Genomic DNA, 27,500 nt, shown 5'->3' on the forward strand with positions numbered 1-27,500 from the left:
TAAATTGTGCCTTCCTGTATTATACTGGTGCTAAAATGTTTATTCTATTCTACAGGGCCATTTACTTTATGTTCCTGTTGTGATTTTTTTACTGTTTATTTGTGTTGTTTCATGGTCGAGAAGGAACCTGCAGTAAGCATTTTGTTGGATGGTGTAAAAAAAATGCATATTCCGTACTGTACATACAACTAATACTACTTGAAACTTCTTCTTCTTGACCACTTTTGTCCATCCCCTCTTTCTTCTCCTCTTCATATAATTGCCTCTCTCCGATCCCTAATGACAGGGTTCTGTAGAACATTAAAGGGGACAAGGCAGGCCAGTGGAACAAATGGTGTCAGCAGTGGCTTTAAAGTTAGAGAGAGGAGAACTTGTGGTGTTCACAGACGGCATGCTTTACCATCGCTCTGCTTGAAAAGGACACATCATTCTCTTTCTCTCTATTCTTTTCATTCCCTCTGTTCTTTGTCTCTGTTTCATCTCTCTGTTCTCTCTGTGTTCCCGTCTGTCAGCAGGACAGTGAACACAGTTAAGACAGCTCTATCAAAGGACAGCCGCTTGGTTATCGATTACTCATGTCTGCCGCCCTACAATCCTCAAAGGCCATTGTCCATCTCTTGATGGTGCCTTTGCTTTTGATTGTGACCCCACATCCAGTTGTGATGCAGGCATAACTTCAACCAAACCCAGATCCTCTACTGTTAGAACATTGCCAAGGCTGTTTCGTTTTTGGATCGGCCATGTTGTGTGGAGAGAAATAGGGAGAAGTCTGCTCAACCAATTACCTCATTTGGTGTTTGTTTTGCCCTTGCTGATGCGTGATTGGTTGATTTCTGCAGGGGGTGGAGTGGATCCAAGCCTACGTCCCAGACGCTGTGTGGTTTGACTATGAAAAGGTGAGCATTCTGTTTACTTCATCTTTGCTTCCTTCCTAGAAAGACATGAAAAAGGAGTAGACTATTTACAAGAGCTTTACATAAAGCACACTGGAGAAGAGAACCACTGCTGTACTATATAAGTCAGATTCAGAGGGATAGAGATAAGGGAGGAAATATGTAGGAAGAAGGACAGAGGAGACACAGAGACACTAGAAAGAGAATCTCCCTGTCTCATTGATTAAAGGGGTGTTGAGATCCTGCGGGACCTAATTTGGGCATCACACAGCTGTGTAAAGAGCTTCTGATCAGATGAGAGTTTAGATTGGTTTCCTCACTGCTGCGCCTTGTCCTGGTGGGCCAATGAGGTTACGGGGGTGGGAGGAGGAAGGGGTGCGGTGCAGTCAATTAGGAGGAAAAAGGTACCTGACAGGAGAGGAAAGAAGTCGATATGTTGGAGGAGATGAGAGGAACATGAGGAGAGATGTTGGCGGAGATGAGAGGAACATGAGTCGAGATGTTGGAGGAGATGAGAGGAACATGAGGAGAGATGTTGGAGGAGATGAGAGGAACAGGAGGAGAGATGTTGGAGGAGATGAGGGGAACAGGAGGAGAGATGTTGGAGGAGATGAGGGGAACATGAGGAGAGATGTTGGAGGAGATGAGGGGAACATGAGGAGAGATGTTGGTGGAGATGAGAGGAACAGGAGGAGAGATGTTGGTGGAGATGAGAGGAACAGGAGGAGAGATGTTGGAGGAGATGAGGGGAACAGGAGGAGAGATGTTGGAGGAGATGAGAGGAACAGGAGGAGAGATGTTGGAGGAAATGAGGGGAACAGGAGGAGAGATGTTGGAGGAGATGAGGGGAACAGGAGGAGAGATGTTGGAGGAGATGAGGGGAACAGGAGGAGAGATGTTGGAGGAGATGAGAGTAAAAGGAGAAGACAAAATGAGAGGATAGGATAAGAGGAAAGAGAAGGGGAAGATGAGTTGAGGAAGGGGAGGAGAGGAGGAGGAAGACAAGTTGAGGTGGGGGGGGAGGAGAGGGAGGAGTGGAAGAGGAAGACGAGTTGCGGAGGGGGAGGAGTGGAAGAGGGAACAAGTTGGGAAGGTACGGTGTAGAGCAGGGGGAGGAGTTGAGGAGGGTGAAGAGAAGAGGGAAGCAGGAGGAAGACAAGTTGAGGAGGGGGAGGAGTGGAGGAGGGGAAGAGGAAGACGAGTGGAGGGGGAGTGGGGGAGTGGGAGGAGTGGAAGAGGAAGACAAGTTGAGGAGGGGGAGGAGGGGGAGGATTGGAAGAGGAAGACGAGAGGAGAGGAGGAGTGGGGGAGGAAAGGGGGAGGAGGGGGAGTGAAACAGGAAGACAAGTGGAGGGGGAGGAGTGGAGGGGGAGGAGGGGGAGGAGGGGAGTACTACTTAGCACTGACAATGAGGCGATGCGATCTGAAATTACTTCCAGACGCTCTAGTGACTCCCTGCTCTCTCTCTCTACCTTCATATCCCAGATGGAGAATAGAGAATGAGAGAGAGAGAAGAAGTACTCTAAATTGTCCTGAGCTGGTCTGAACATTCCGTCCTTAGGATGTTAGAAATTAATTGAGGCTTGGAATTTTTCTTTGAGCTGCTGTGCTGTGTAACTGTGCGTGTGTGCGTGTGTGCGTGTGTGCGTGTGTGCGTGTGTGCGTGTGTGCGTGTGTGTGTGTGTGTGTGTGTGTGTGTGTGTGTGTGTGTGTGTGTGTGTGTGTGTGTGTGTGTGAGCAAGTGAGCTATTTTAGTATGAGAAGGCAAAATACCCTCATGGACAGAGATAGGCAAGGGGGCTATAGGAAAATCATCTCTCAGTCTCTCACTCCATCTCTGTCCTCAATACCGCTACATCTACTGTATGTATAAGAACATGTTATTCCACCCTTTCTTCTGCCCAGCGTACTTTATGTTGTGCTTTCCAACTAGTTGATTATTTTCCCATTGACCAATCAGGAAGAGCGAATTACAGTCCGTAAGAATCACGTTGATATATACCTGCCTGCAGACAAGCTTGGTTTACACATCAGGGGCGGAGCTATTCTACCTATTCAGAGACCTGCGGTCACAACTGTTTACAGGTACACACATCCATGAACGATTGCACAGTCATGCACAATATACGTAAACAATAAGGCCTGAGGACTGCCTGGATACAGCCCTTGGCAGTGGTATATTGGCCATATACCACAAACCCCTGAGGTCCTGATTGCTTAAGTATACTGTGTCTGCTATTATAAACTGTTTTGTCATACCCGTGGTGTACGGTCTGATATACCACAGCTTTGAGCCAAACAGCATTCAGGGTTCGAACTGCCAAGTTTATACATATTAAACAACTTCAAAGGGGTTAATTTCCCTTTTTGATTTTAGTTCCTTGAAAAAAATTGTGACGTGTGTGTGTGTGTGTCTGTGTGGGGGTGTGTGTGTGTGTGTGTGTGTCTGTGTGTGTCTGTGTGTGTCTGTGTCTGTGTCTGTGTCTGTGTCTGTGTCTGTGTGTGTGTGTGTGTGTGTGTGTGTGTGTGTGTGTGTGTGTGTGTGTGTGTGTGTGTGTGTGTGTGTGTGTGTGTGTGTGTGTGTGTGTGTGTGTGTGTGTCTGTGTGTGTGTGTGTGTGTGTGTGTGTGTGTGTGTGTGTGTGTGTGTGTGTGTGTGTGTGTGTGTGTGTGTGTGTGTGTGTGTGTGTGTGTGTGTGTGTGTGTGTGTGTTCCCCTCAGCCGGCGTAACCCCATGGGTCTGATCGTTGCGCTCGATGACAACAACAGAGCAGCAGGAGAGCTATTCTGGGATGACGGAGACTCTCGAGGTATTTAATGAAGTCAGAGTTTGTGTGTATGTGTGTGTCTACATGTGTGTGTCTACATGTGTGTGTCTACATGTGTGTGTCTACATGTGTGTGTCTATGTTTGTGTGTCTACATGTGTGTGTCTACATGTGTGTGTCTACATGTGTGTGTCTATGTTTGTGTGTCTACATGTGTGTGTCTACATGTGTGTCTACATGTGTGTGTCTATGTTTGTGTGTCTACATGTGTGTGTCTACATGTGTGTGTCTACATGTGTGTGTCTACATGTGTGTGTCTATGTTTGTGTGTCTACGTGTGTGTCTACATGTGTGTGTCTACATGTGTGTGTCTACATGTGTGTGTCTATGTTTGTGTGTCTACATGTGTGTGTCTACATGTGTGTGTCTATGTTTGTGTGTCTACATGTGTGTGTCTACATGTGTGTGTCTATGTTTGTGTGTCTACATGTGTGTGACTACATGTGTGTGTCTATGTTTGTGTGTCTACATGTGTGTGTCTACATGTGTGTGTCTACATGTGTGTGTCTATGTTTGTGTGTCTACATGTGTGTGTCTACATGTGTGTGTGTCTATGTTTGTGTGTCTACATGTGTGTGTCTATGTTTGTGTGTCTACATGTGTGTGTCTACATGTGTGTGTCTACATGTGTGTGTCTATGTTTGTGTGTCTACATGTGTGTGTCTACATGTGTGTGTCTATGTTTGTGTGTCTACATGTGTGTGTCTACATGTGTGTGTCTACATGTGTGTGTCTATGTTTGTGTGTCTACATGTGTGTGTCTACATGTGTGTGTCTATGTTTGTGTGTCTACATGTGTGTGTCTACATGTGTGTGTCTACATGTGTGTGTCTACATGTGTGTGTCTATGTTTGTGTGTCTACATGTGTGTGTCTACATGTGTGTGTCTATGTTTGTGTGTCTACATGTGTGTGTCTACATGTGTGTGTCTATGTTTGTGTGTCTACATGTGTGTGTCTACATGTGTGTGTCTACATGTGTGTGTCTACATGTGTGTGTCTATGTTTATGTTTGTGTGTGTGTTTGTGTGCATAGATGTTTGTGTATAGGAGCACAACTGTCGTTTAGAAATGGGGGGTAACATATACAGTCCCAGTTAAACGTTTGAACACACCTACTCATTAGTTGTTTTTTCTTAATTGTTTGACTATTAGAGAAGACATCAAAACTATGAAATAACACATGTAGTTTCCAAAAATCATGTAGTAACCAAAAAAGTGTTTCTTGGGAAGATGAGGACTTGCTTGTATAATTCAACTCCCCCATCTCTCTCTCTCTTTCTGCGTCTCTCTCTCTTTCTGTCTCTCTCTCTCTCTCTCTCTCTCTCTCTCTCTCTCTCTCTCTCTCTATGTCTCTCTCTATGTCTCTCTCTATGTCTCTCTCTCTCTCTCTCTCTCTCTCTCTCTCTCTCTCTCTCTCTCTTTCTCTCTCTCTCTATGTCTCTCTCTCTCTCTCTCACAGACACCGTTGAAACTGGCAACTACATGCACTACCAGTTCTCTTTGAACAATGTAAGTAGATGTTATTAATGATAACAAAACAAGTAAAATCTCACCTAAGATCAGTGTCTAGGTATAACGTCATTCTATAATAATAATAATAAATGCCATTTAGCAGACGCTTTTATCCAAAGCGACTTACAGTCATGTCTACTCTGTATGTTCTCTCTCTGCAGGGCGAGTTGACCATCCAGGTGATGCATTCTGGGTACAGTGACCCAAACAACCTGAAGTTTGAGAACATCACTGTGTTGGGAGTCTCCAGCCCCCCCATGACTGTCAATGTTACCCACAACAACAACAATGTCGTCGTATCTACTTTCAAATACGACACCGTCAAGCAGGTAACCAAGGCTGCTGTTGCTACCCAACATACATGACTCTCACAGATACAGTGGAGCGGAGGACCTTGAGATAACTACCTACCCTCCCCACCAGTTCTATCTTTCTGTATTTATCTTACCTTAGTGAGAAACCCAACATAAGCAGTAGGAGAAGATACGGTCATATAATTCAGTTCAAGGTTAGTCTTCCAGAGGAAGATATGGAAGTAAATGTTCCACATTATGGTCAGGAAAGAGGTACTAACATGGTGGTAGGTAGGTATGATAGAGGTACTAACATGGTAGGTTGGTAGGTAGGTAGGTAGGTAGGTAGGTAGGTAGGTAGGTAGGTAGGTATGATAGAGGTACTAACATGGTAGGTAGGTAGGTAGGTAGGTATGATAGAGGTACTAACATGGTAGGTAGATATGATAGAGGTACTAACATGGTAGGTAGGTAGGTAGGTAGGTATGATAGAGGTACTAACATGGTGGTAGGTAGGTATGATAGAGGTGCTAACATGGTAGGTAGGTATGATAGAGGTACTAACATGGTAGGAGGGTATGATAGAGGTACTAACATGGTAGGTATGATAGAGGTACTAACATGGTAGGTAGGTATGATAGAGGTACTAACATGTTAGGAGGGTATGATAGAGGTACTAACATGGTAGGAGGGTATGATAGAGGTACTAACATGGTAGGTAGGTATGATAGAGGTACTAACATGGTAGGTAGGTATGATAGAGGTACTAACATGGTAGGTAGGTATGATAGAGGTACTAACATGGTAGGTAGGTATGATAGAGGTACTAACATGGTAGGTAGGTATGATAGAGGTACTAACATGGTGGTAGGTAGGTACGATAGAGGTACAAACATTGTAAATATCATTGAGGTACTAACATGGTAGGTAGGTATGTTAGATGTACTAACATGGTAGGTAGGTATGATAGAGGTGCTAACATGGTAGGTAGGTGTGATAGAGGTAACTTCTAACATGGTGGTAGATAGGTGTGATAGAGGTACTAACATGGTAGGTACGATAGATGTACTAACATTGTAGGCATGGTTGAGGTACTAACATGGTAGGTACGATAGAGGTACTAACATTGTAGGTATGGTTGAGGTACTAACATGGTAGGTACGATAGAGGTATTAACATTGTAGGTATGATTGCGGTACTAACATGGTAGGTAGGTATGATGGAGGTACTAACATGGTAGGTAGGTGTGATAGAGGTAACTTCTAACATGGTGGTAGATAGGTGTGATAGAGGTACTAACATGGTAGGTACGATAGAGGTACTAACATTGTAGGTATGGTTGAGGTAATAACATGGTAGGTACGATAGAGGTACTAACATTGTAGGTATGATTGGGGTACTAACATGGTAGGTAGGTATGATAGAGGTACTAACACGGTAGGTAGGTATGATTGAGGTACTAACATGGAAGGTAGGTATGATAGAGGTACTAACATTGTAGGTATGGTTGAGGTACTAACATGGTAGGTACGATAGAGGTACTAACATTGTAGGTATGATTGCGGTACTAACATGGTAGGTAGGTATGATGGAGGTACTAACATGGTAGGTAGGTGTGATAGAGGTAACTTCTAACATGGTGGTAGATAGGTGTGATAGAGGTACTAACATGGTAGGTACGATAGATGTACTAACATTGTAGGTATGGTTGAGGTACTAACATGGTAGGTACGATAGATGTACTAACATTGTAGGTATGGTTGAGGTACTAACATGGTAGGTACGATAGATGTACTAACATTGTAGGTATGATTGGGGTACTAACATGGTAGGTAGGTATGATAGAGGTACTAACACGGTAGGTAGGTATGATTGAGGTACTAACATGGAAGGTAGGTATGATAGAGGTACTAACATGGTAGGTAGGTGTGATAGAGGTAACTACTAACATGGTGGTAGGTAGGTATGATAGAGCTACTAACATGGTGGTAGGTGTGATAGAGGTACTAACATGGTAGGTCGGTGTGCTAGAGGTACTAACATGGTTGGTAGGTGTGATAGAGGTACTAACATGGTAGGTAGGTGTGATAGAGGTACTAACATGGTAGGTAGGTGTGATAGAGGTACTAACATGGTAGGTAGGTGTGATAGAGGTACCTACTAACATGGTGGTAGGTAGGATAGAGGTACTAACATGGTACGTATGATAGAGGTACTAACATGGTGGTAGGTAGGATAGAGGTACTAACATGGTGGTAGGTAGGATAGAGGTACTAACATGGTGGTAGGTAGGATAGAGGTACTAACATGGTGGTAGGTAGGATAGAGGTACTAACATGGTGGTAGTTATGATAGAGGTACTAACATGGTGGTAGTTATGATAGAGGTACTAACATGGTGGTAGGTATGATAGAGGTACTAACATGGTAGGTAGGTTGGATAGAGGTACTAACATGGTGGTAGATAGGTATGATAGAGGTACTAACATGGTGGTAGGTAGGTAGGTAGGTAGGTAGGTAGGTAGGTAGGTAGGTAGGTAAAAGCGTTAGCTAAACCTCAGACACTGACAGGCCAGGGTTACCTACAGTATAACCTGTCAGGAGGAATTGTCTTTATTAGGATTTGTCTATTTCAGCCACACTCATTGCTGACAGTTGTATTAAATTGTTTACCCAGCCATGCAATCTCCATAGACAAACATTGCCATTAGAATGGCTTTACTGAAGAGCTCATAGGATGTCACCTTTCCAACACGTCAGTTTGTCAAGTTTCTGCCCTGCTAGAGCTGCCCCGGTCAACTTTAAGCACTGATATTTCAGGATGGCCGGTAGCCTAGTGGTTCGAGCTTTGGGCCAGTAACCGAAAGTTAGCTGTATCGAATTCCTGAGCTGACAAAGTAAAAATCTGTTCTGCTCCTGAACGGGGCAGTTAATTAAACCACTTTTCCCCAGTAGGCCGTCATTGGAAATAAGAATTTGTTCTTTAACTGATTTGCCAAGTTAGAGCAACAACAGCTCAGCCGCGAAGTGGCAGGCCACACAAGCTCCTGCTTCTTTCCTCAGGTTGCAACACTCACTACCAAGTTCCAAACTGCCTCTGGGAGTAACGTCAGCACTATAACTTTTCGTCTGGAGCTTCATGAACTGGGTTTCCATGGACGAGCAGCCGCACACAAGCCTAACATCACCGTGAGCAGTGCCAAACGTCGGCTTGAGTGGTGTAAAGCTTCCCACCATTGTACTCTGAGCTGTGGAAACACATTTTCTGGAGGAATGAATCACGCCTCTGCATCTGGCCGTCTGACGGACGAATCTGGGTTTGGCGGATGCTAGGACAACACTACCTGCCCAAAAGCGTAGCGCCAACTGTAAAGTTTGGTGGATGATTAATAATAGTCTGGGGCTGTTGTTCATGGTTCAGGCCCCTTAGTTACAGTGAAGGGAAATCTTAATGCTACAGCATACAATGACATTCTAGACTATTCTGTGCCTCCAACTTTGGGGCAACAGTTTGGGGGAGGCCCTTTCCTGTTTCAGCATGACAACGCCCCCAAGCACAAAGCGAGGTCCATACAGAAATGGTTTGTCGAGATCGGTGTGGAAGAACTTCAACCCCATCCAACACCTTTGGGATGAATTGTAAAGCCGACTGCAATCCAGGCTTAATCACCTAACATTAGTGCCTGACCTCATTAATGCTCTTGTGGCTGAATGGAAGTAAGTCCCCAAAGCAATGTTCCAGCATCTAGTGGAACGTCTTCCCAGAAGAGTGGAGGCTTTTATAGCAGCAAATTGGGGAGCAACTCCATAATAATGCATAAGAACAGCCCTTAGGAGTGGTATATTGGCCATAGTCCACATCCCATCATGACTTATTGCTTAAATATACTCTCTGTCTCTCACTTTGTCCCCCCACCCATCTCGTTCCCCCTCTGTCACCTACCCCCCCCCCCCCTCCTCTCTTGGTCCTAGGTGTTGTATCTGAAAGATTTGAATCTGATTCTGGGTCAGAACTACACAGTGCGATGGGACCAGGTCAGTGATCCAGTGCCAGAGATCCAGCGCTTTGACTGCTACCCAGAGCCCGACAGTGACGAGACCAAGTGTAGGGCCAGGGGCTGCATCTGGGGGGTGGGTCTCAAAAACACACACACACACACACACACACACACACACACACACACACACACACACACACACACACACACACACACACACACACACACACACACACACACACACACACACACACACACACACACACACACACACACACACACACACTCAGTTCCTCCGAAAGGTATTTAATCAAAACACCCATGTTGATACTTTGAATGTCTCTCTCCTGACCAGACGTCTACCACTGAGGGCGTCCCGTGGTGTTACTACCCTGAAGACTATGGTTACACCGCTACCACGGTGATAGAGCAACCTTCTGGCTGGAGCTTCGACATCACGCGGAACGCTGGGCTCCGGAGCAGCGGGAGACCAGAATCTCCAGATATAAACTCTCTCAGAGTGGAGATCAAATACCACAGTGCAGACCTACTGCAGTTTAAGGTTCCTTCCCTCTTATGACTGAAAGATTGGAATGACTCAGTTAGTGTCACATGGTACTCATCTGTCTGTCTGTCTGTCTGTCTGTCTGTCTGTCTGTCTGTCTGTCTGTCTGTCTGTCTGTCTGTCTGTCTGTCTGTCTGTCTGTCTGTCTGTCTGTCTGTCTGTCTGTCTGTCTGTCTGTCTGTCTGTCTGTCTGTCTGTCTGTCTGTCTGTCTGTCTGTCTCTCTCTCTCTCTTTCTAGATCTATGACCCTACAAATAAGCGATTTGAGGTTCCTGTCCCCCTTAATGTCCCCTCCACCCCAGAGACAGATGAGACCAAGAGACTTTATATTGTCCAGGTCAAAAAACAGCCTTTTGGCATCCAGGTCATCAGAAAGAGCACTGGCACATTAATGTAAGTGACCTCCCTCATAGCAACAGTCCCTGGATGCTAACTCCACCATAGATATGAGAATGGGATACAAACAATGACTACAATGGTGAAGGATGAATAAAAATTTCCACTCTTCGTCCCATGCTATTTCTGTCTGTCTCTCTCTCTCTCTCTCTCTCTCTCTCTCTCTCTCTCTCTCTGTCTCTCTGTCTCTCTCTCTCTCTGTCTCTCTCTCTCTCTCTCTCTCTCTCTCTCTCTCTCTCTCTCTCTCTGTTTCTCTCTGTCTCTCTCTCTCTGTCTCTCTCTCAGATGGGACTCTGCGTTGCCAGGCTTTACCTTCTCAGATCTGTTCATCCAGGTGTCAACACGTCTGTCTTCAGATTATGTCTATGGCTTTGGAGAGACAGAACACGCCTCATACAAGCACGATCTCAACTATCATACCTGGGGCATGTTCACAAAGGACCAGCCTCCTGGGGTGAGTCACTCGCAGACACATACACACACAAACATACACACACACACACAGACACAGACACAGACACACAGATACACACATACATACATAAATACACACACACACATACACACACACATACACACACAAACGTACACTTACACAAACATACAAACATACAAACACACACACACACACACACACACACACACACACACACACACACACACACACACACACACACACACACACACACACACACACACACACACACACACACACACACACACACACACACACACACACACATAACACACACACACACACATACACACACACACACACACACACACACACACGCAAACGTACACACACACACACACACACACACACACACACACACACACACACACACACACACACACACACACACACACACACACACACACACACACACACACACACACACACACACACACACACACACACACACACACACACACACACACACACAGTCCCAAACAGAGTAGACATTATATTACATTGAAAACTTCCTATCAGTGTCTGTTGGCATTTGACCAGATGGACCAGTATAATCATGACATTCATAATGCCCAACACATGCAGGGCCAAGAAGTCTGCTCGTGGCTGCATTATCCTGTTTAATTGCTGAGCTGTTATGACAACTCCACAGGGTAATGCAGTGTGTATGTTCCCCTCTTGAGCCTCTCCTATGTGTGTGTGTGTGTGTGTGTGTGTGTGTGTGTGTGTGTGTGTGTGTGTGTGTGTGTGTGTGTGTGTGTGTGTGTGTGTGTGTGTGTGTGTGTGTGTGTGTGTGTGTGTGTGTGTGTGTGTGGGTGTGCTCGTGCGTTTTTGTGTGATTGTGTGTGTCGTCATTAGCTGTCAGTCCTTGTTAGAGCTAACAACCTTTCTCTTCTGACACGTGACATCACGCCACATCCTTATGCCACCAGGAATTTCTATCTTTTTCTCCACAGTGGGAACTCAGCATTCAATCTATATCTCTGCCTCCACAGAGGGAACTCAGCATTCAATCTATATTTCTGCCTCCACAGAGGGAACCCAGTATCTAGTTTCTATCTGTGCCTCCACAGAGGGAACTCAGTATCCAGTCTCTATCTGTGCCTCCACAGAGGGAACTCAGTATCCAGTCTCTATCTGTGCCTCCACAGAGGGATCTCAGTATCCAGTCTCTATCTGTGCCTCCACAGAGGGAACTCAGTATCCAGTCTCTATCTGTGCCTCCACAGAGGGAACTCAGTATCCAGTCTCTATCTGTGCCTCCACAGAGGGAACTCAGTATCCAGTCTCTATCTCTGCCTCCACAGTGGGAACTCAGTATCCAGTCTCTATCTGTGCCTCCACTCAAATTAACTCTGGGACTCTCTGGGATCTAATGCATCATTTTTAATCTCTGTCTCTCTCTCTTTCTCTCCCGGTACAGTATAAGTTGAATGGCTATGGTGTGCATCCCTTTTATATGGGTCTAGAGACGACCGCCGATGCTCATGGTGTACTACTGCTGAACAGCAACGCTATGGGTGAGGACAACGCGCACATTCACACACACACTTTATGTGCCTGGCCATATGCACACAGTCATATTCATCCATGTATATGTATGTGAACGTGTGAGGACGTTTTAGCATATGTCCTTCTGACAGAATGTACAGTATTTAACTTACATCATTCGAGACAATTCTTCATAGCACACACTGAAAAGAGTCACATGCTTCTCTCCTTCTGGACCAGACTGAATAAAGAACTTTGCTGAAGAACTTTCTGTATCCAGGAATGAAAGAACACTGGTGTCATTTCAGCTGCAGGTGTTCCGATAGGATATAGGTGTCATGCAGGTGAAAGAGGACCCAAAAGCGACTTAACAGAAACAGAGTTTATTTAAGTCCAAACAGGGAATAACAAAAATCCTCTAGTCTGTAGAGGGGAATAACTGGAGAAGCGGCCACAGACTGTAGGTCGCTTCGGGTAGGCGCAGGCCGTAGTTGACAGAGACACCTGCTCACACGCAGCATCTGATGAAGGCAAAAAACACGACAGGACAGGGCGATACACAATCACAGCAAAAACACGACAGGACAGGGCGAAACGCAATCACAGCATGGTGAATACTAAACAAGGAACCGACGGGACAGGAACGGAACACAAAGGAATAAATAGGGACTCTAATCAGGGGAAAGGATCGGGAACAGGTGTGGGAAGACTAAATGATGATTAGGGGAATAGGAACAGCTGGGAGCAGGAACGGAACGATAGAGAGAAGAGAGAGCGAGAGAGTGAGAGAGGGAGGGGGAGAGAGAGGGATAGAAGGAGGGAAAGAACCAAATAAGACCAGCAGAGGGAAACGAATAGAATGGGGAGCACAGGGACAAGACATGATAATAAATGACAAACATGACAGTACCCCCCACTCACCGAGCGCCTCCTGGCGCACTCGAGGAGGAATCCTGGCGGCAACGGAGGAAATCATCGATGAGTGAACGGTCCAGCACGTCCCGAGACGGAACCCAACTCCTCTCCTCAGGACCGTAACCCTCCCAATCCACTAAGTATTGGTGACCCCGTCCCCGAGAACGCATGTCCATGATCTTATGTACCTTGTAAATAGGTGCGCTCTCGACAAGGACGGGAGGGGGAGGGAAGACGAACGGGGGTGCGAAGAAAGGGCTTAACACAGGAGACATGGAAGACAGGATGGACGCGACGAAGATGTCGCGGAAGAAGCAGTCGCACAGCGACAGGATTGACGACCTGGGAGACACGGAACGGACCAATGAACCGCGGAGTCAACTTACGAGAAGCTGTCGTAAGAGGAAGGTTGCGAGTGGAAAGCCACACTCTCTGGCCGCAACAATACCTTGGACTCTTAATCCTGCGTTTATTGGCGGCTCTCACCGTCTGTGCCCTGTAACGGCAAAGTGCAGACCTCACCCTCCTCCAGGTGCGCTCACAACGTTGGACAAACGCTTGAGCGGAGGGAACGCTGGACTCGGCAAGCTGGGATGAGAACAGAGGAGGCTGGTAACCCAGACTACTCTGAAACGGAGATAACCCGGTAGCAGACGAAGGAAGCGAATTGTGAGCGTATTCTGCCCAGGGGAGCTGTTCTGCCCAAGACGCAGGGTTTCTGAAAGAAAGGCTGCGTAGTATGCGACCAATCGTCTGATTGGCCCTCTCTGCTTGACCGTTAGACTGGGGATGAAACCCGGAAGAGAGACTGACGGACGCACCAATCAAACGACAGAACTCCCTCCAAAACTGTGACGTGAATTGCGGGCCTCTGTCTGAAACGGCGTCTAACGGGAGGCCATGAATTCTGAATACATTCTCAATAATGATTTGTGCCGTCTCCTTAGCGGAAGGAAGTTTAGCGAGGGGAATGAAATGTGCCGCCTTAGAGAACCTATCGACAACCGTCAGAATCACAGTCTTCCCCGCAGACAAAGGCAGACCGGTAATGAAGTCTAAGGCAATGTGAGACCATGGTCGAGAAGGAATGGGGAGCGGTCTGAGACGACCGGCAGGAGGAGAGTTACCCGACTTAGTCTGCGCGCAGTCCGAACAAGCAGCCACGAAACGGCGCGTGTCACGCTCCTGAGTCGGCCACCAAAAGCGCTGGCGAATAGACGCAAGAGTGCCTCGAACACCGGGATGACCAGCTAACTTGGCAGAGTGAGCCCACTGAAGAACAGCCAGACGAGTGGAAACAGGAACGAAAAGGAGGTTACTAGGACAAGCGCGCGGCGACGCAGTGTGCGTGAGTGCTTGCTTAACCTGTCTTTCAATTCCCCAGACTGTTAACCCGACAACACGCCCATAAGGAAGAATCCCCTCGGGATCAGTAGAAGCCACAGAAGAACTAAACAGACGGGATAAGGCATCAGGCTTGGTGTTCTTGCTACCCGGACGGTAAGAAATCACAAACTCGAAACGAGCGAAAAACAACGCCCAACGAGCTTGACGGGCATTAAGTCGTTTGGCAGAACGGATGTACTCAAGGTTCTTATGGTCTGTCCAAACGACAAAAGGAACGGTCGCCCCCTCCAACCACTGTCGCCATTCGCCTAGGGCTAAGCGGATGGCGAGCAGTTCACGGTTACCCACATCATAGTTGCGCTCAGATGGCGACAGGCGATGAGAAAAATAAGCGCAAGGATGAACCTTATCGTCAGACTGGAAGCGCTGGGATAGAATGGCTCCCACGCCTACCTCTGAAGCGTCAACCTCGACAATGAATTGTCTAGTGACGTCAGGAGTAACGAGGATAGGAGCGGACGTAAAACGTTCTTTTAGAAGATCAAAAGCTCCTGGGCGGAACCGGACCACTTAAAACACGTCTTGACAGAAGTAAGAGCTGTGAGAGGGGCAGCAACTTGACCGAAATTACGAATGAAACGCCGATAGAAATTAGCGAAACCTAAAAAAGCGCTGCAACTCGACACGTGACCTTGGAACGGGCCAATCACTGACAGCTTGGACCTTAGCGGAATCCATCTGAATGCCTTCAGCGGAAATAACGGAACCGAGAAAAGTAACGGAGGAGACATGAAAAGAGCACTTCTCAGCCTTTACGTAGAGACAATTCTCTAAAAGGCGCTGTAGAACACGTCGAACGTGCTGAACATGAATCTCGAGTGACGGAGAAAAAATCAGGATATCGTCAAGATAGACAAAAACAAAAATGTTCAGCATGTCTCTCAGAACATCATTAACTAATGCCTGAAAAACAGCTGGCGCATTGGCGAGACCGAACGGCAGAACCCGGTACTCAAAATGCCCTAACGGAGTGTTAAACGCCGTTTTCCACTCGTCCCCCTCTCTGATGCGCACGAGATGGTAAGCGTTACGAAGGTCCAACTTAGTAAAGCACCTGGCTCCCTGCAGAATCTCGAAGGCTGATGACATAAGGGGAAGCGGATAACGATTCTTAACCGTTATGTCATTCAGCCCTCGATAATCCACGCAGGGCGCAGAGTACCGTCCTTCTTCTTAACAAAAAGAACCCCGCCCCGGCCGGAGAAGAAGAAGGCACTATGGTACCGGCGTCAAGAGACACAGACAAATAATCCTCGAGAGCCTTACGTTCGGGAGCCGACAGAGAGTATAGTCTACCTCGAGGAGGAGTGGTCCCCGGAAGGAGATCAATACTACAATCATACGACCGGTGAGGAGGAAGGGAGTTGGCTCGGGACCGACTGAAGACCGTGCGCAGATCATGATATTCCTCCGGCACTCCTGTCAAATCGCCAGGTTCCTCCTGAGAAGTAGGGACAGAAGAAACGGAGGGATGGCAGACATTAAACACTTCACATGACAAGAAACGTTCCAGGATAGGATAGAATTACTAGACCAATTAATAGAAGGATTATGACATACTAGCCAGGGATGACCCAAAACAACAGGTGTAAACGGTGAACGGAAAATCAAAAAAGAAATAGTCTCACTGTGGTTACCAGATACTGTGAGGGTTAAAGGTAGTGTCTCAAATCTGATACTGGGAAGATGACTACCATCTAAGGCGAACATGGGCGTAGGCTTCTCTAACTCTCTGAAAGGAATGTCATGTTTCCGAACCCATGCTTCGTCCATGAAACAACCCTCAGCCCCAGAGTCTATCAAGGCACTACATGTAGCACCCGAACCGGTCCAGCGTAGGTGGACCGACAAAGTAGTACAGGACTTTGATGGAGAGACTTGAGTAGTTGCGCTCACCTGTAGCCCTCAGCTTACAGATGAGCTCTGGCTTTACTGGACATGAATTAACAAAATGTCCAGCAACTCCGCAATAGAGGCACAGGCGGTTGGTGATCCTCCGTTCCCTCTCCTTATTCGAGATGCGAATCCCTCCCAGCTGCATGGGCTCAGTCTCAAAGCCAGAGGAGGGAGATGGTTGCGATGCGGAGCAGGGAAACACCGTTGATGCGAGCTCTCTTCCACGAGCCCGGTGACGAAGATCTACCCGTCGTTCTATGCGGATGGCGAGAGCAATCAAAGAGTCCACATCTGAAGGAACCTCCCGGGAGAGAATCTCATCCTTAACCACTGCGTGGAGTCCCTCCAGAAAACGAGCGAGCAGCGCCGGCTCGTTCCACTCACTAGAGGCAGCAAGAGTGCGAAACTCAATAGAATAATCCGTTATGGACCGTTCACCTTGGCATAAGGAAGCCAGGGCCCTAGAAGCCTCCCCACCAAAAACTGAACGGTCAAAAACCTGAATCATCTCCTCTTTAAAGTTCTGGAACTTGTTAGAGCAATCAGCCCTTGCCTCCCAGATAGCTGTGCCCCATTCTCGAGCCCGGCCAGTAAGGAGTGAAATGACGTAAGCAACCCGAGCTCTCTCTCTAGAGTATGTGTTGGGTTGGAGAGAGAACACAATCTCACACTGCGTGAGAAAGGAGCGGCACTCAGTGGGCTGCCCGGAGTAGCAAGGTGGGTTATTAACCCTAGGTTCTGGAGGCTCGGCAGGCCAGGAAGTAACAGGTGGCACGAGACGTAGACTCTGGAACTGTCCAGAGAGGTCGGAAACCTGAGCGGCCAGGTTCTCCACGGCATGGCGAGCAGCAGACAATTCCTGCTCGTGTCTGCCGAGCATGGCTCCTTGGATCTCGACGGCAGTGTAACGAGCGTCTGAAGTCGCTGGGTCCATTCCTTGGTCGGTTCCTTCTGTCTTGCAGGTGAAAGAGGACCCAAAAGCGACTTAACAGAAACAGAGTTTATTTAAGTCCAAACAGGGAATAACAAAAATCCTCTAGTCTGTAGAGGGGAATAACTGGAGAAGCGGCCACAGACTGTAGGTCGCTTCGGGTAGGCGCAGGCCGTAGTTGACAGAGACACCTGCTCACACGCAGCATCTGATGAAGGCAAAAAACACGACAGGACAGGGCGATACACAATCACAGCAAAAACACGACAGGACAGGGCGAAACGCAATCACAGCATGGTGAATACTAAACAAGGAACCGACGGGACAGGAACGGAACACAAAGGAATAAATAGGGACTCTAATCAGGGGAAAGGATCGGGAACAGGTGTGGGAAGACTAAATGATGATTAGGGGAATAGGAACAGCTGGGAGCAGGAACGGAACGATAGAGAGAAGAGAGAGCGAGAGAGTGAGAGAGGGAGGGGGAGAGAGAGGGATAGAAGGAGGGAAAGAACCAAATAAGACCAGCAGAGGGAAACGAATAGAATGGGGAGCACAGGGACAAGACATGATAATAAATGACAAACATGACAATAGGACAATGTTTTTCAGTCCTTCGGATAAGACTGTCTGCGAAATGACTGAAATGTGACTGTTAAATGTAATGATACTCAAATTAAATAAAAATGTATTGGTCGCATGAACATATTTAGCAGATGTTATCAGTCACATAAACACATACTGTCGGGAGATCAAGTATTTGATATACTGCCGATTTTGCAGGTTTCCTACTTACAAAGCATGTAGAGGTCTGTATTTGTTTTAAATTTGCATTTTATTGCATGACATAAGTATTTAATACATCAGAAAAGCAGAACTAAATATTTGGTACAGAAACCTTTGTTTGAAATGACAGAGATCGTACGTTTCCTGTAGTTCTCGACCAGGTTTGCACACACTGCAGCAGGGATTTTGGCCCACTCCTCCATACAGACCTTCTCCAGATCCTTCAGGTTTCTGGGCTGTCGCTGGGCAATACGGACTTTCAGCTCCCTCCAAAGATTTTCTATTGGATTCAGGTTAGGTTAGGCTGGATACTGGCAAGGCTGCTCCTGGACCTTGAGATGCTTCTTACGGAGCCACTCCTTAGTTGCCCTGGCTGTGTGTTTCAGGTCGTTGTCATGCTGGAAGACTCAGCCACGACCCATCTTCAATGTTCTTACTGAGGGAGGAGGTTGTTGGCCAAGATCTTGCGATACATGGCCCCATCCATCCTCCCCTCAATACGGTGCAGTCGTTCTCTCCCCTTTGCAGAAAAGCATCCCCAAAGAATGATGTTTCTGTCTCCATGCTTCACGGTTGGGATGGTGTTCTTAGGGTTGTACTCATCCTTTTTCTTCCTCCAAACACGGTGAGTGGAGTTTAGTCCAAAAAGCTCTATTTTGGTCTCATCAGACCACATGACCTTCTCCCATTCCTCCTCTGGATCATCCAGATGGTCATTGGCAAACTTCAGACGGGCCTGGACATTGGCTGGCTTGAGCAGGGGGACCTTGCGTGCGCTGCAGGATTTTAATCCATGACGGCGTAGTGTGTTACTAATGGTTTTCTTTGAGACTGTGGTCCCAGCTCTCTTCAGGTCATTGACCAGGTCCTGCCGTGTAGTTCTGGGCTGATCCCTCTCCTTCCTCATGATCATTGATGCCCCACGAGGTGAGATCTTGCATGGAGCCCCAGACCGAGGGTGATTGACCGTCATCTTGAACTTCGTCCATTTTCTAATAATTGCGCCAACAGTTGTTGCCTTCTCACCAAGCTGCCTGCCTATTGTCCTGTAGCCCATCCCAGCCTTGTGCAGGTCTACAATTGTATCCCTGATGTCCTAACACAGCTCTCTGGTCTTGGCCATTGTGGAGAGGTTGGAGTCCTTCACTTTTTCCACATTATGTTACGTTACAGCCTTATACTAAATTGATTAAATTGTTTTTTTTTATACATCAATCTACACACAGTTCCTCATAGTTGATTCCTCTTCCGTAGTGTTTTCCTCAGATTGTTCAAGTCTCCAGCTACAATACATGCAACTTCAGGATATGAGGTTTACAGGATGATTACAGTTTGCATAAAAGTTCAGTGTAGTTCCTTGAGAGTCGTTGTGGTATCGGCTTGAGGGGGAATATACACGGCTGTGACGATGACCGAAGATAATTCTTGCGGGAGGTAATGCGGACGGCATTTTATTGTGATGTATTCTAGGTCGGTTCTACCCCACCCCCCATCCCTCTCTCTCTCTTAGTTGTTCTCTCTGTATTGGCATTGGAATGTGACTTCAGATCTTTCGGAGCATTAGCAGTCTCTGCCTCCCTCTAACACACCCACTCATTTCCCCTTCTCTATCTCTCTCTCTTTCTTTCTCTCTCTCTGTTCATAGGAGTAACAACATGAATTTGGTCAGTGTCAGTGGTGGATAAGGAGAGAGGAGGGATGTTGAGTGGTTGAGTAGTTGAGACAGACCATCAGATGCAGGAAATCAGCCCAAAATAAAAATAAAAGGCGAATTATTTTTAATGTACCTCACTCAGCTGTGTCCCACAAGTAATACAACTACCGGTTAGAACATTTAGTCTTATCTCAAAAGTTTTAGTATCATTTAAAAAAATATTCCAAACAACAATGCATTGGCAGGGCAAGTCAAGCAAAGCCAATATGCGGTGATATTGTACTGCTACTGCGGTACTGTTTTTAATAGGTTATGTTAAAAATCATTCTGATCTCAGCTGATTTTGACTCAGAAAAGATTGGTGACCACTCTCATAGGAGAACCATTTTGGGTTCCATGTAGAATCCTTTCATTTTCATTTACATTTCCACAGAGGGTTCTACCGGGAACCAAAATGGTTCTTCAAAGAGTTCTCTGAAGAACACTTTTAAGTTCTGGATAGCACCTATTTTTCTAACTACAGCTCAAAACACCCTCTTTCTACAGATGTAGTATCTTAATTTGAGCCAGTTTGCTACAGAAGGGAAATAATCATTCAGAAACCAGAAACAACAGGCCTACTACTGTTATGTCACCTGCAAATTTAATGATGGTGTTGGAGTCTGCTTGGCCGTGCAGTCATGAGTGAACAGGGAGTACAGGAGGGGACTGAGCACGCAACCATGAGGGGCCCCTGTGTTGAGGATCAGCGTGGCTGGGGGTGGCCCTTCAGGAAGTCCAGGATCCAGTTGCAGAGGGAGGTGTTTAGTTCCAGGGTCCTTAGCTTTGAGGGTACTATGGTGTTGAACGCTGAGCTGTAGTCAATGAATAGCATTCTCACATAGGTGTTCCTTTTGTCCAGGTGGGAAAGGATAGTGTGGAGTGCAATAGAGATTGCATCATCTGTGGATCTATTTGGGCGGTATGCAAATTGGAGTGGGTCTAGCTAGGGTTTCTGGGATAATGGTGCTGCTGTGAGCCTTGACCAGCCAGTCAGTAGTCATTTTGGCAGATTACCATAGTGTTCTTGGGCACAGGCACTATGGTGGTCTGCTTAAAACATGTTGGCATTACAGACTCGGTCAGGGAGAGGTTCGGAGAGCATGATCACACAGTCTTCCAGAACAGTTGGTGCACTCATGCATGTTTCAGTGTTATTTGCCTCGAAGCAAGCATAGAAGTAGTTTAGCTTGTCTGGTAGGCTTGTGTCACTGGGCAGCTCCCGGCTGTGCTTCCCTTTGTAGTCTGTAATGTTTCAGTGTTATTTGCCTCGAAGAAAGCATAGAAGTAGTTTAGCTCATCGTGTAGTACGATTCGATCTTAGTCCTGTATTGAAGCTTTGCCTGTTTGATGGTTCTTTGGAGGGCATAGCGGGATTTCTTATATGCTTCCTTCCGGTTTAGAGTCCCGCTCCTTGAATCCATCAGCTCAAGCCTTTAATTTAGTGAGGATGCTGCCTGTAATCCATGGCTTCTGATTGGGGTATGTACGTACATACGGTCACTGTGGGGACGACATCATCGATGCACTTATTGATGAAGCCAATGACTGATGTGGTGTACTCCTCAATGCCATCGGAGGAATCCCCGGAACATATTCCAGTCTGTGATAGCAAAACAGTCCTGTAGTTTAAGATCTGCTTCATCTGACCACATTTTTCTTGATCTCGTCACGGGTGCTTCCTGCTTTAATTTTTGCTTGTAATCAGGAATCAGGAGGATATAATTATGGTCAGATTTGCCAAATTGAGGGCGAGGAAGAGCTTTGTATGCGTCTCTGTGTGCGGAGTATAGGTGTTATGCAGGTGAATGAGGACCCAAAAGCGACTTGGCGAAAACAGAGTCTTTAATCCAGTAAAGGAAATATGCAATACTCCTAGACAAATCGGAGCGGTAAATAAAGCATAAAAAACAATTCCACTCGTAATGACGAGAACAGACTGGAGACTCGATCATAAACTGTAGGTTGCCTCGGGAAGGCACTTGACCGTAGCAGACTCAGACACCTGCTCACCACGCAGCATCTGAGGGAAACACGACACGACAGGGCGATACAAAGACACAGCACGGTGAACAATATACAAGGATCCGACAGGACAGAAACGGAAAACAAGGGGAGAAATAGGGACTCTAATCAGGGGAAAAGATAGGGAACAGGTGTGGAAAGACTAAATGATTGATTAGGGGAATAGGAACAGCTGGGAGCAGGAACGGAACGATAGAGAGAAGAGAGAGAGGGAGGGAGAGAGAAAAAAGGGAACAAACCTAAAAAGACCAGCAGGGGGGAAAAACGAACAGAAGGGAAAGCAAAATGACAAGACAATATAAGACAAAACATGACAGTACCCCCCCACTCACCGAGCGCCTCCTGGCGCACTCGAGGAGGAATCCTGGCGGCAACGGAGGAAATCATCAATCAGTGAACGGTCCAGCACGTCCCGAGACGGAACCCAACTCCTCTCCTCAGGACCGTAACCCTCCCAATCCACTAAGTATTGGTGACCCGTCCCCGAGAACGCATGTCCATGATCCTACGTACCTTGTAAATAGGTGCGCTCTCGACAAGGACGGGAGGGGGGGGGAGGGAAGACGAACGGGGGTGCGAAGAAAGGGCTTGACACAGGAGACATGGAAGACAGGATGGACGCGACGAAGATGTCGCGGAAGAAGCAGTCGCACAGCGACAGGATTGACGACCTGGGAGACATGGAACGGACCAATGAACCGCGGAGTCAACTTACGAGAAGTTGTCGTAAGAGGAAGGTTGCGAGTGGAAAGCCACACTCTCTGGCCGCAACAATACCTAGGACTCTTAATCCTACGTTTATTGTCGGCTCTCACAGTCTGTGCCCTGTAACGGCAAAGTGCAGACCTCACCCTCCTCCAGGTGCGCTCACAACGTTGGACAAACGCTTGAGCGGAGGGAACGCTGGACTCGGCAAGCTGGGATGAGAACAGAGGAGGCTGGTAACCCAGACTACTCTGAAACGGAGATAACCCGGTAGCAGACGAAGGAAGCGAGTTGTGAGCGTATTCTGCCCAGGGGAGCTGTTCTGCCCAAGACGCAGGGTTTCTGAAAGAAAGGCTGCGTAGTATGCGACCAATCGTCTGATTGGCCCTCTCTGCTTGACCGTTAGACTGGGGATGAAACCCGGAAGAGAGACTGACGGACGCACCAATCAAACGACAGAACTCCCTCCAAAACTGTGACGTGAATTGTGGGCCTCTGTCAGAAACGGCGTCTAACGGGAGGCCATGAATTCTGAACACATTCTCGATGATGATTTGTGCCGTCTCCTTAGCGGAAGGAAGTTTAGCGAGGGGAATGAAATGTGCCGCCTTAGAGAACCTATCGACAACCGTAAGAATCACAGTCTTCCCCGCAGACAAAGGCAGACCGGTAATGAAGTCTAGGGCGATGTGAGACCATGGTCGAGAAGGAATGGGAAGCGTTCTGAGACGACCGGCAGGAGGAGAGTTACATGACTTAGTCTGCGCGCAGTCCGAACAAGCAGCCACGAAACGGCGCGTGTTACGCTCCTGAGTCGGCCACCAAAAGCGCTGGCGAATAGAAGCAAGAGTGCCTCGAACGCCGGGATGACCAGCTAACTTGGCAGAGTGAGCCCACTGAAGAACAGCCAGACGAGTAGAAACAGGAACGAAAAGAAGGTTACTAGGACAAGCGCGCGGCGACGCAGTGTGCGTGAGTGCTTGCTTAACCTGTCTTTCAATTCCCAGACTGTCAACCCGACAACACGCCCATAAGGAAGAATCCCTCGGGATCAGTAGAAGCCACAGAAGAACTAAAAAGACGGGATAAGGCATCAGGCTTGGTGTTCTTGCTACCCGGACGGTAAGAAATCACAAACTCGAAACGAGCGAAAAACAACGCCCAACGAGCTTGACGAGCATTAAGTCGTTTGGCAGAACGGATGTACTCAAGGTTCTTATGGTCTGTCCAAACGACAAAAGGAACGGTCGCCCCCTCCAACCACTGTCGCCATTCGCCTAGGGCTAAGCGGATGGCGAGCAGTTCGTGTTACCCACATCATAGTTGCGTTCAGATGGCGACAGGCGATGAGAAAAATAAGCGCAAGGATGAACCTTATCGTCAGACTGGAAGCGCTGGGATAGAATGGCTCCCACGCCTACCTCTGAAGCGTCAACCTCGACAATGAATTGTCTAGTGACGTCAGGAGTAACGAGGATAGGAGCGGACGTAAAACGTTCTTTTAGAAGATCAAAAGCTCCCTGGGCGGAACCGGACCACTTAAAACACATCTTGACAGAAGTAAGAGCTGTGAGAGGGGCAGCAACTTGACCGAAATTACGAATGAAACGCCGATAGAAATTAGCGAAACCTAGAAAGCGCTGCAACTCGACACGTGACCTTGGAACGGGCCACTCACTGACAGCTTGGACCTTAGCGGAATCCATCTGAATGCCTTCAGCGGAAATAACGGAACCGAGAAAAGTAACGGAGGAGACATGAAAAGAGCACTTCTCAGCCTTCACGTAGAGACAATTCTCTAAAAGGCGCTGGAGAACACGTCGAACGTGCTGAACATGAATCTCGAGTGACGGTGAAAAAATCAGGATATCGTCAAGGTAGACAAAAACAAAGATGTTCAGCATGTCTCTCAGAACATCATTAACTAATGCCTGAAAAACAGCTGGCGCATTGGCGAGACCAAACGGCAGAACCCGGTACTCAAAATGCCCTAACGGAGTGTTAAACGCCGTTTTCCACTCGTCCCCCTCTCTGATGCGCACGAGATGGTAAGCGTTACGAAGGTCCAACTTAGTAAAGCACCTGGCTCCCTGCAGAATCTCGAAGGCTGATGACATAAGGGGAAGCGGATAACGATTCTTAACCGTTATGTCATTCAGCCCTCGATAATCCACGCAGGGGCGCAGAGTACCGTCCTTCTTCTTAACAAAAAAAAACCCCGCCCCGGCCGGAGAGGAAGAAGGCACTATGGTACCGGCGTCAAGAGACACAGACAAATAATCCTCGAGAGCCTTACGTTCGGGAGCCGACAGAGAGTATAGTCTACCCCGAGGAGGAGTGGTCCCCGGAAGGAGATCAATACTACAATCATACGACCGGTGAGGAGGAAGGGAGTTGGCTCGGGACCGACTGAAGACCGTGCGCAGATCATGATATTCCTCCGGCACTCCTGTCAAATCGCCAGGTTCCTCCTGAGAAGTGGGGACAGAAGAAACGGGAGGGATGGCAGACATTAAACACTTCACATGACAAGAAACGTTCCAGGATAGGATAGAATTACTAGACCAATTAATAGAAGGATTATGACATACAAGCCAGGGATGACCCAAAACAACAGGTGTAAAAGGTGAACGAAAAATCAAAAAGGAAATAGTCTCACTGTGGTTACCAGATACTGTGAGGGTTAAAGGTAGTGTCTCAAATCTGATACTGGGAAGATGACTACCATCTAAGGCGAACATGGGCGTAGGCTTGTCTAACTGTCTGAAAGGAATGTCATGTTTCCGAGCCCATGCTTCGTCCATGAAACAACCCTCAGCCCCAGAGTCTATCAAGGCACTGCATGTAGCACCCGAACCGGTCCAGCGTAGATGGACCGACATAGTAGTACAGGATCTAGATGGAGAGACCTGAGTAGTAGCGCTCACCAGTAGCCCTCCGCTTACTGATGAGCTCTGGCTTTTACTGGACATGAATTGACAAAATGTCCAGCAAGTCCGCAATAGAGGCACAGGCGGTTGGTGATCCTCCGTTCCCTCTCCTTAGTCGAGATGCGAATACCTCCCAGCTGCATGGGCTCAGTCTCTGAGCCAGAGGAGGGAGATGGTTGCGATGCGGAGCAGGGAAACACCGTTGACGCGAGCTCTCTTCCACGAGCTTGGTGACGAAGATCTACCCGTCGTTCTATGCGGATGGCGAGAGCAATCAAAGAGTCCACACTGGAAGGAACCTCCCGGGAGAGAATCTCATCTTTAACCACTGCGTGGAGTCCCTCCAGAAAACGAGCGAGCAGCGCCGGCTCGTTCCAGTCACTAGAGGCAGCAAGAGTGCGAAACTCTATAGAGTAATCCGTTATGGATCGATCACCTTGGCATAGGGAAGCCAGGGCCCTAGAAGCCTCCCTACCAAAAACTGAACGGTCAAAAACCCGAATCATCTCCTCTTTAAAGTTCTGGTAATTGTTAGAACAATCAGCCCTTGCCTCCCAGATAGCTGTGCCCCACTCTCGAGCCCGGCCAGTAAGGAGTGATATGACGTAAGCAACCCGAGCTCTCTCTCTAGAGTATGTGTTGGGTTGGAGAGAGAACACAATATCACACTGGGTGAGAAAGGAGCGGCACTCCGTGGGCTGCCCGGAGTAACAAGGTGGGTTATTAACCCTAGGTTCCGGAGGCTCGGCAGACCAGGAAGTAACAGGTGGCACGAGACGAAGACTCTGGAACTGTCCAGAGAGGTCGGAAACCTGAGCGGCCAGGTTCTCCACGGCATGACGAGCAGCAGACAATTCCTGCTCGTGTCTGCCGAGCATGGCTCCTTGGATCTCGACGGCAGTGTTACGAGCGTCTGTAGTCGCTGGGTCCATTCTTTGGTCGGATCCTTCTGTTATGCAGGTGAATGAGGACCCAAAAGCGACTTGGCGAAAACAGAGTCTTTAATCCAGTAAAGGAAATAGCAATACTCCTAGACAAATCGGAGCGGTAAATAAAGCATAAAAAACAATTCCACTCGTAATGACGAGAACAGACTGGAGACTCGATCATAAACTGTAGGTTGCCTCGGGAAGGCACTTGACCGTAGCAGACTCAGACACCTGCTCACCACGCAGCATCTGAGGGAAACACGACACGACAGGGCGATACAAAGACACAGCACGGTGAACAATATACAAGGATCCGACAGGACAGAAACGGAAAACAAGGGGAGAAATAGGGACTCTAATCAGGGGAAAAGATAGGGAACAGGTGTGGAAAGACTAAATGATTGATTAGGGGAATAGGAACAGCTGGGAGCAGGAACGGAACGATAGAGAGAAGAGAGAGAGGGAGGGAGAGAGAAAAAAGGGAACGAACCTAAAAAGACCAGCAGGGGGAAAAACGAACAGAAGGGAAAGCAAAATGACAAGACAATATAAGACAAAACATGACAATAGGTGGTCCAGAGATCTTTTTCCTCTGGTTGCTCATTTAACAAAGTCCCCATCCTCTAGGAGCGCTGCCTCTGGGTGAGCATTTTCTTGGTCGCTTATGGCAGAATACAGCTCATTCAATGCTGTCTTAGTGCCAGCCTCTGACTGTGGTGGTTTGTAAACAGCTACGAAAAATACAGATGAAAACTCTCTAGGTAGATTGTGTGGTCTACAGCTTATCATGAGATAGTCTACCTTCCTTAGATATCGTGCACCAGCTGTTATTTA

The 27,500-nt window shown here is 47.5% G+C and overlaps 1 protein-coding gene across 4 annotated transcripts in view; it reads left to right on the forward strand.

The window, feature by feature from the left end:
* Positions 1–27,500, forward strand: part of si (sucrase-isomaltase (alpha-glucosidase)) — a 123,813-nt gene that overhangs the window by 63,983 nt on the left and 32,330 nt on the right. For all 4 annotated transcript variants that reach the window (XM_046313680.1, XM_046313681.1, XM_046313683.1 and 1 more), the window contains exons 20-29: positions 840–896; positions 2,854–2,978; positions 3,613–3,701; positions 5,180–5,229; positions 5,394–5,561; positions 9,497–9,655; positions 9,878–10,084; positions 10,326–10,480; positions 10,769–10,937; positions 12,382–12,478. In XM_046313680.1, coding sequence (XP_046169636.1) covers positions 840–896; positions 2,854–2,978; positions 3,613–3,701; positions 5,180–5,229; positions 5,394–5,561; positions 9,497–9,655; positions 9,878–10,084; positions 10,326–10,480; positions 10,769–10,937; positions 12,382–12,478 — 1,276 coding nt within the window. The remainder of the gene's footprint in view (positions 1–839; positions 897–2,853; positions 2,979–3,612; positions 3,702–5,179; positions 5,230–5,393; positions 5,562–9,496; positions 9,656–9,877; positions 10,085–10,325; positions 10,481–10,768; positions 10,938–12,381; positions 12,479–27,500) is intronic.

This window comes from Oncorhynchus gorbuscha, linkage group LG19, assembly GCF_021184085.1.
Source record: "Oncorhynchus gorbuscha isolate QuinsamMale2020 ecotype Even-year linkage group LG19, OgorEven_v1.0, whole genome shotgun sequence".
Lineage (NCBI taxonomy): Eukaryota > Metazoa > Chordata > Actinopteri > Salmoniformes > Salmonidae > Oncorhynchus > Oncorhynchus gorbuscha.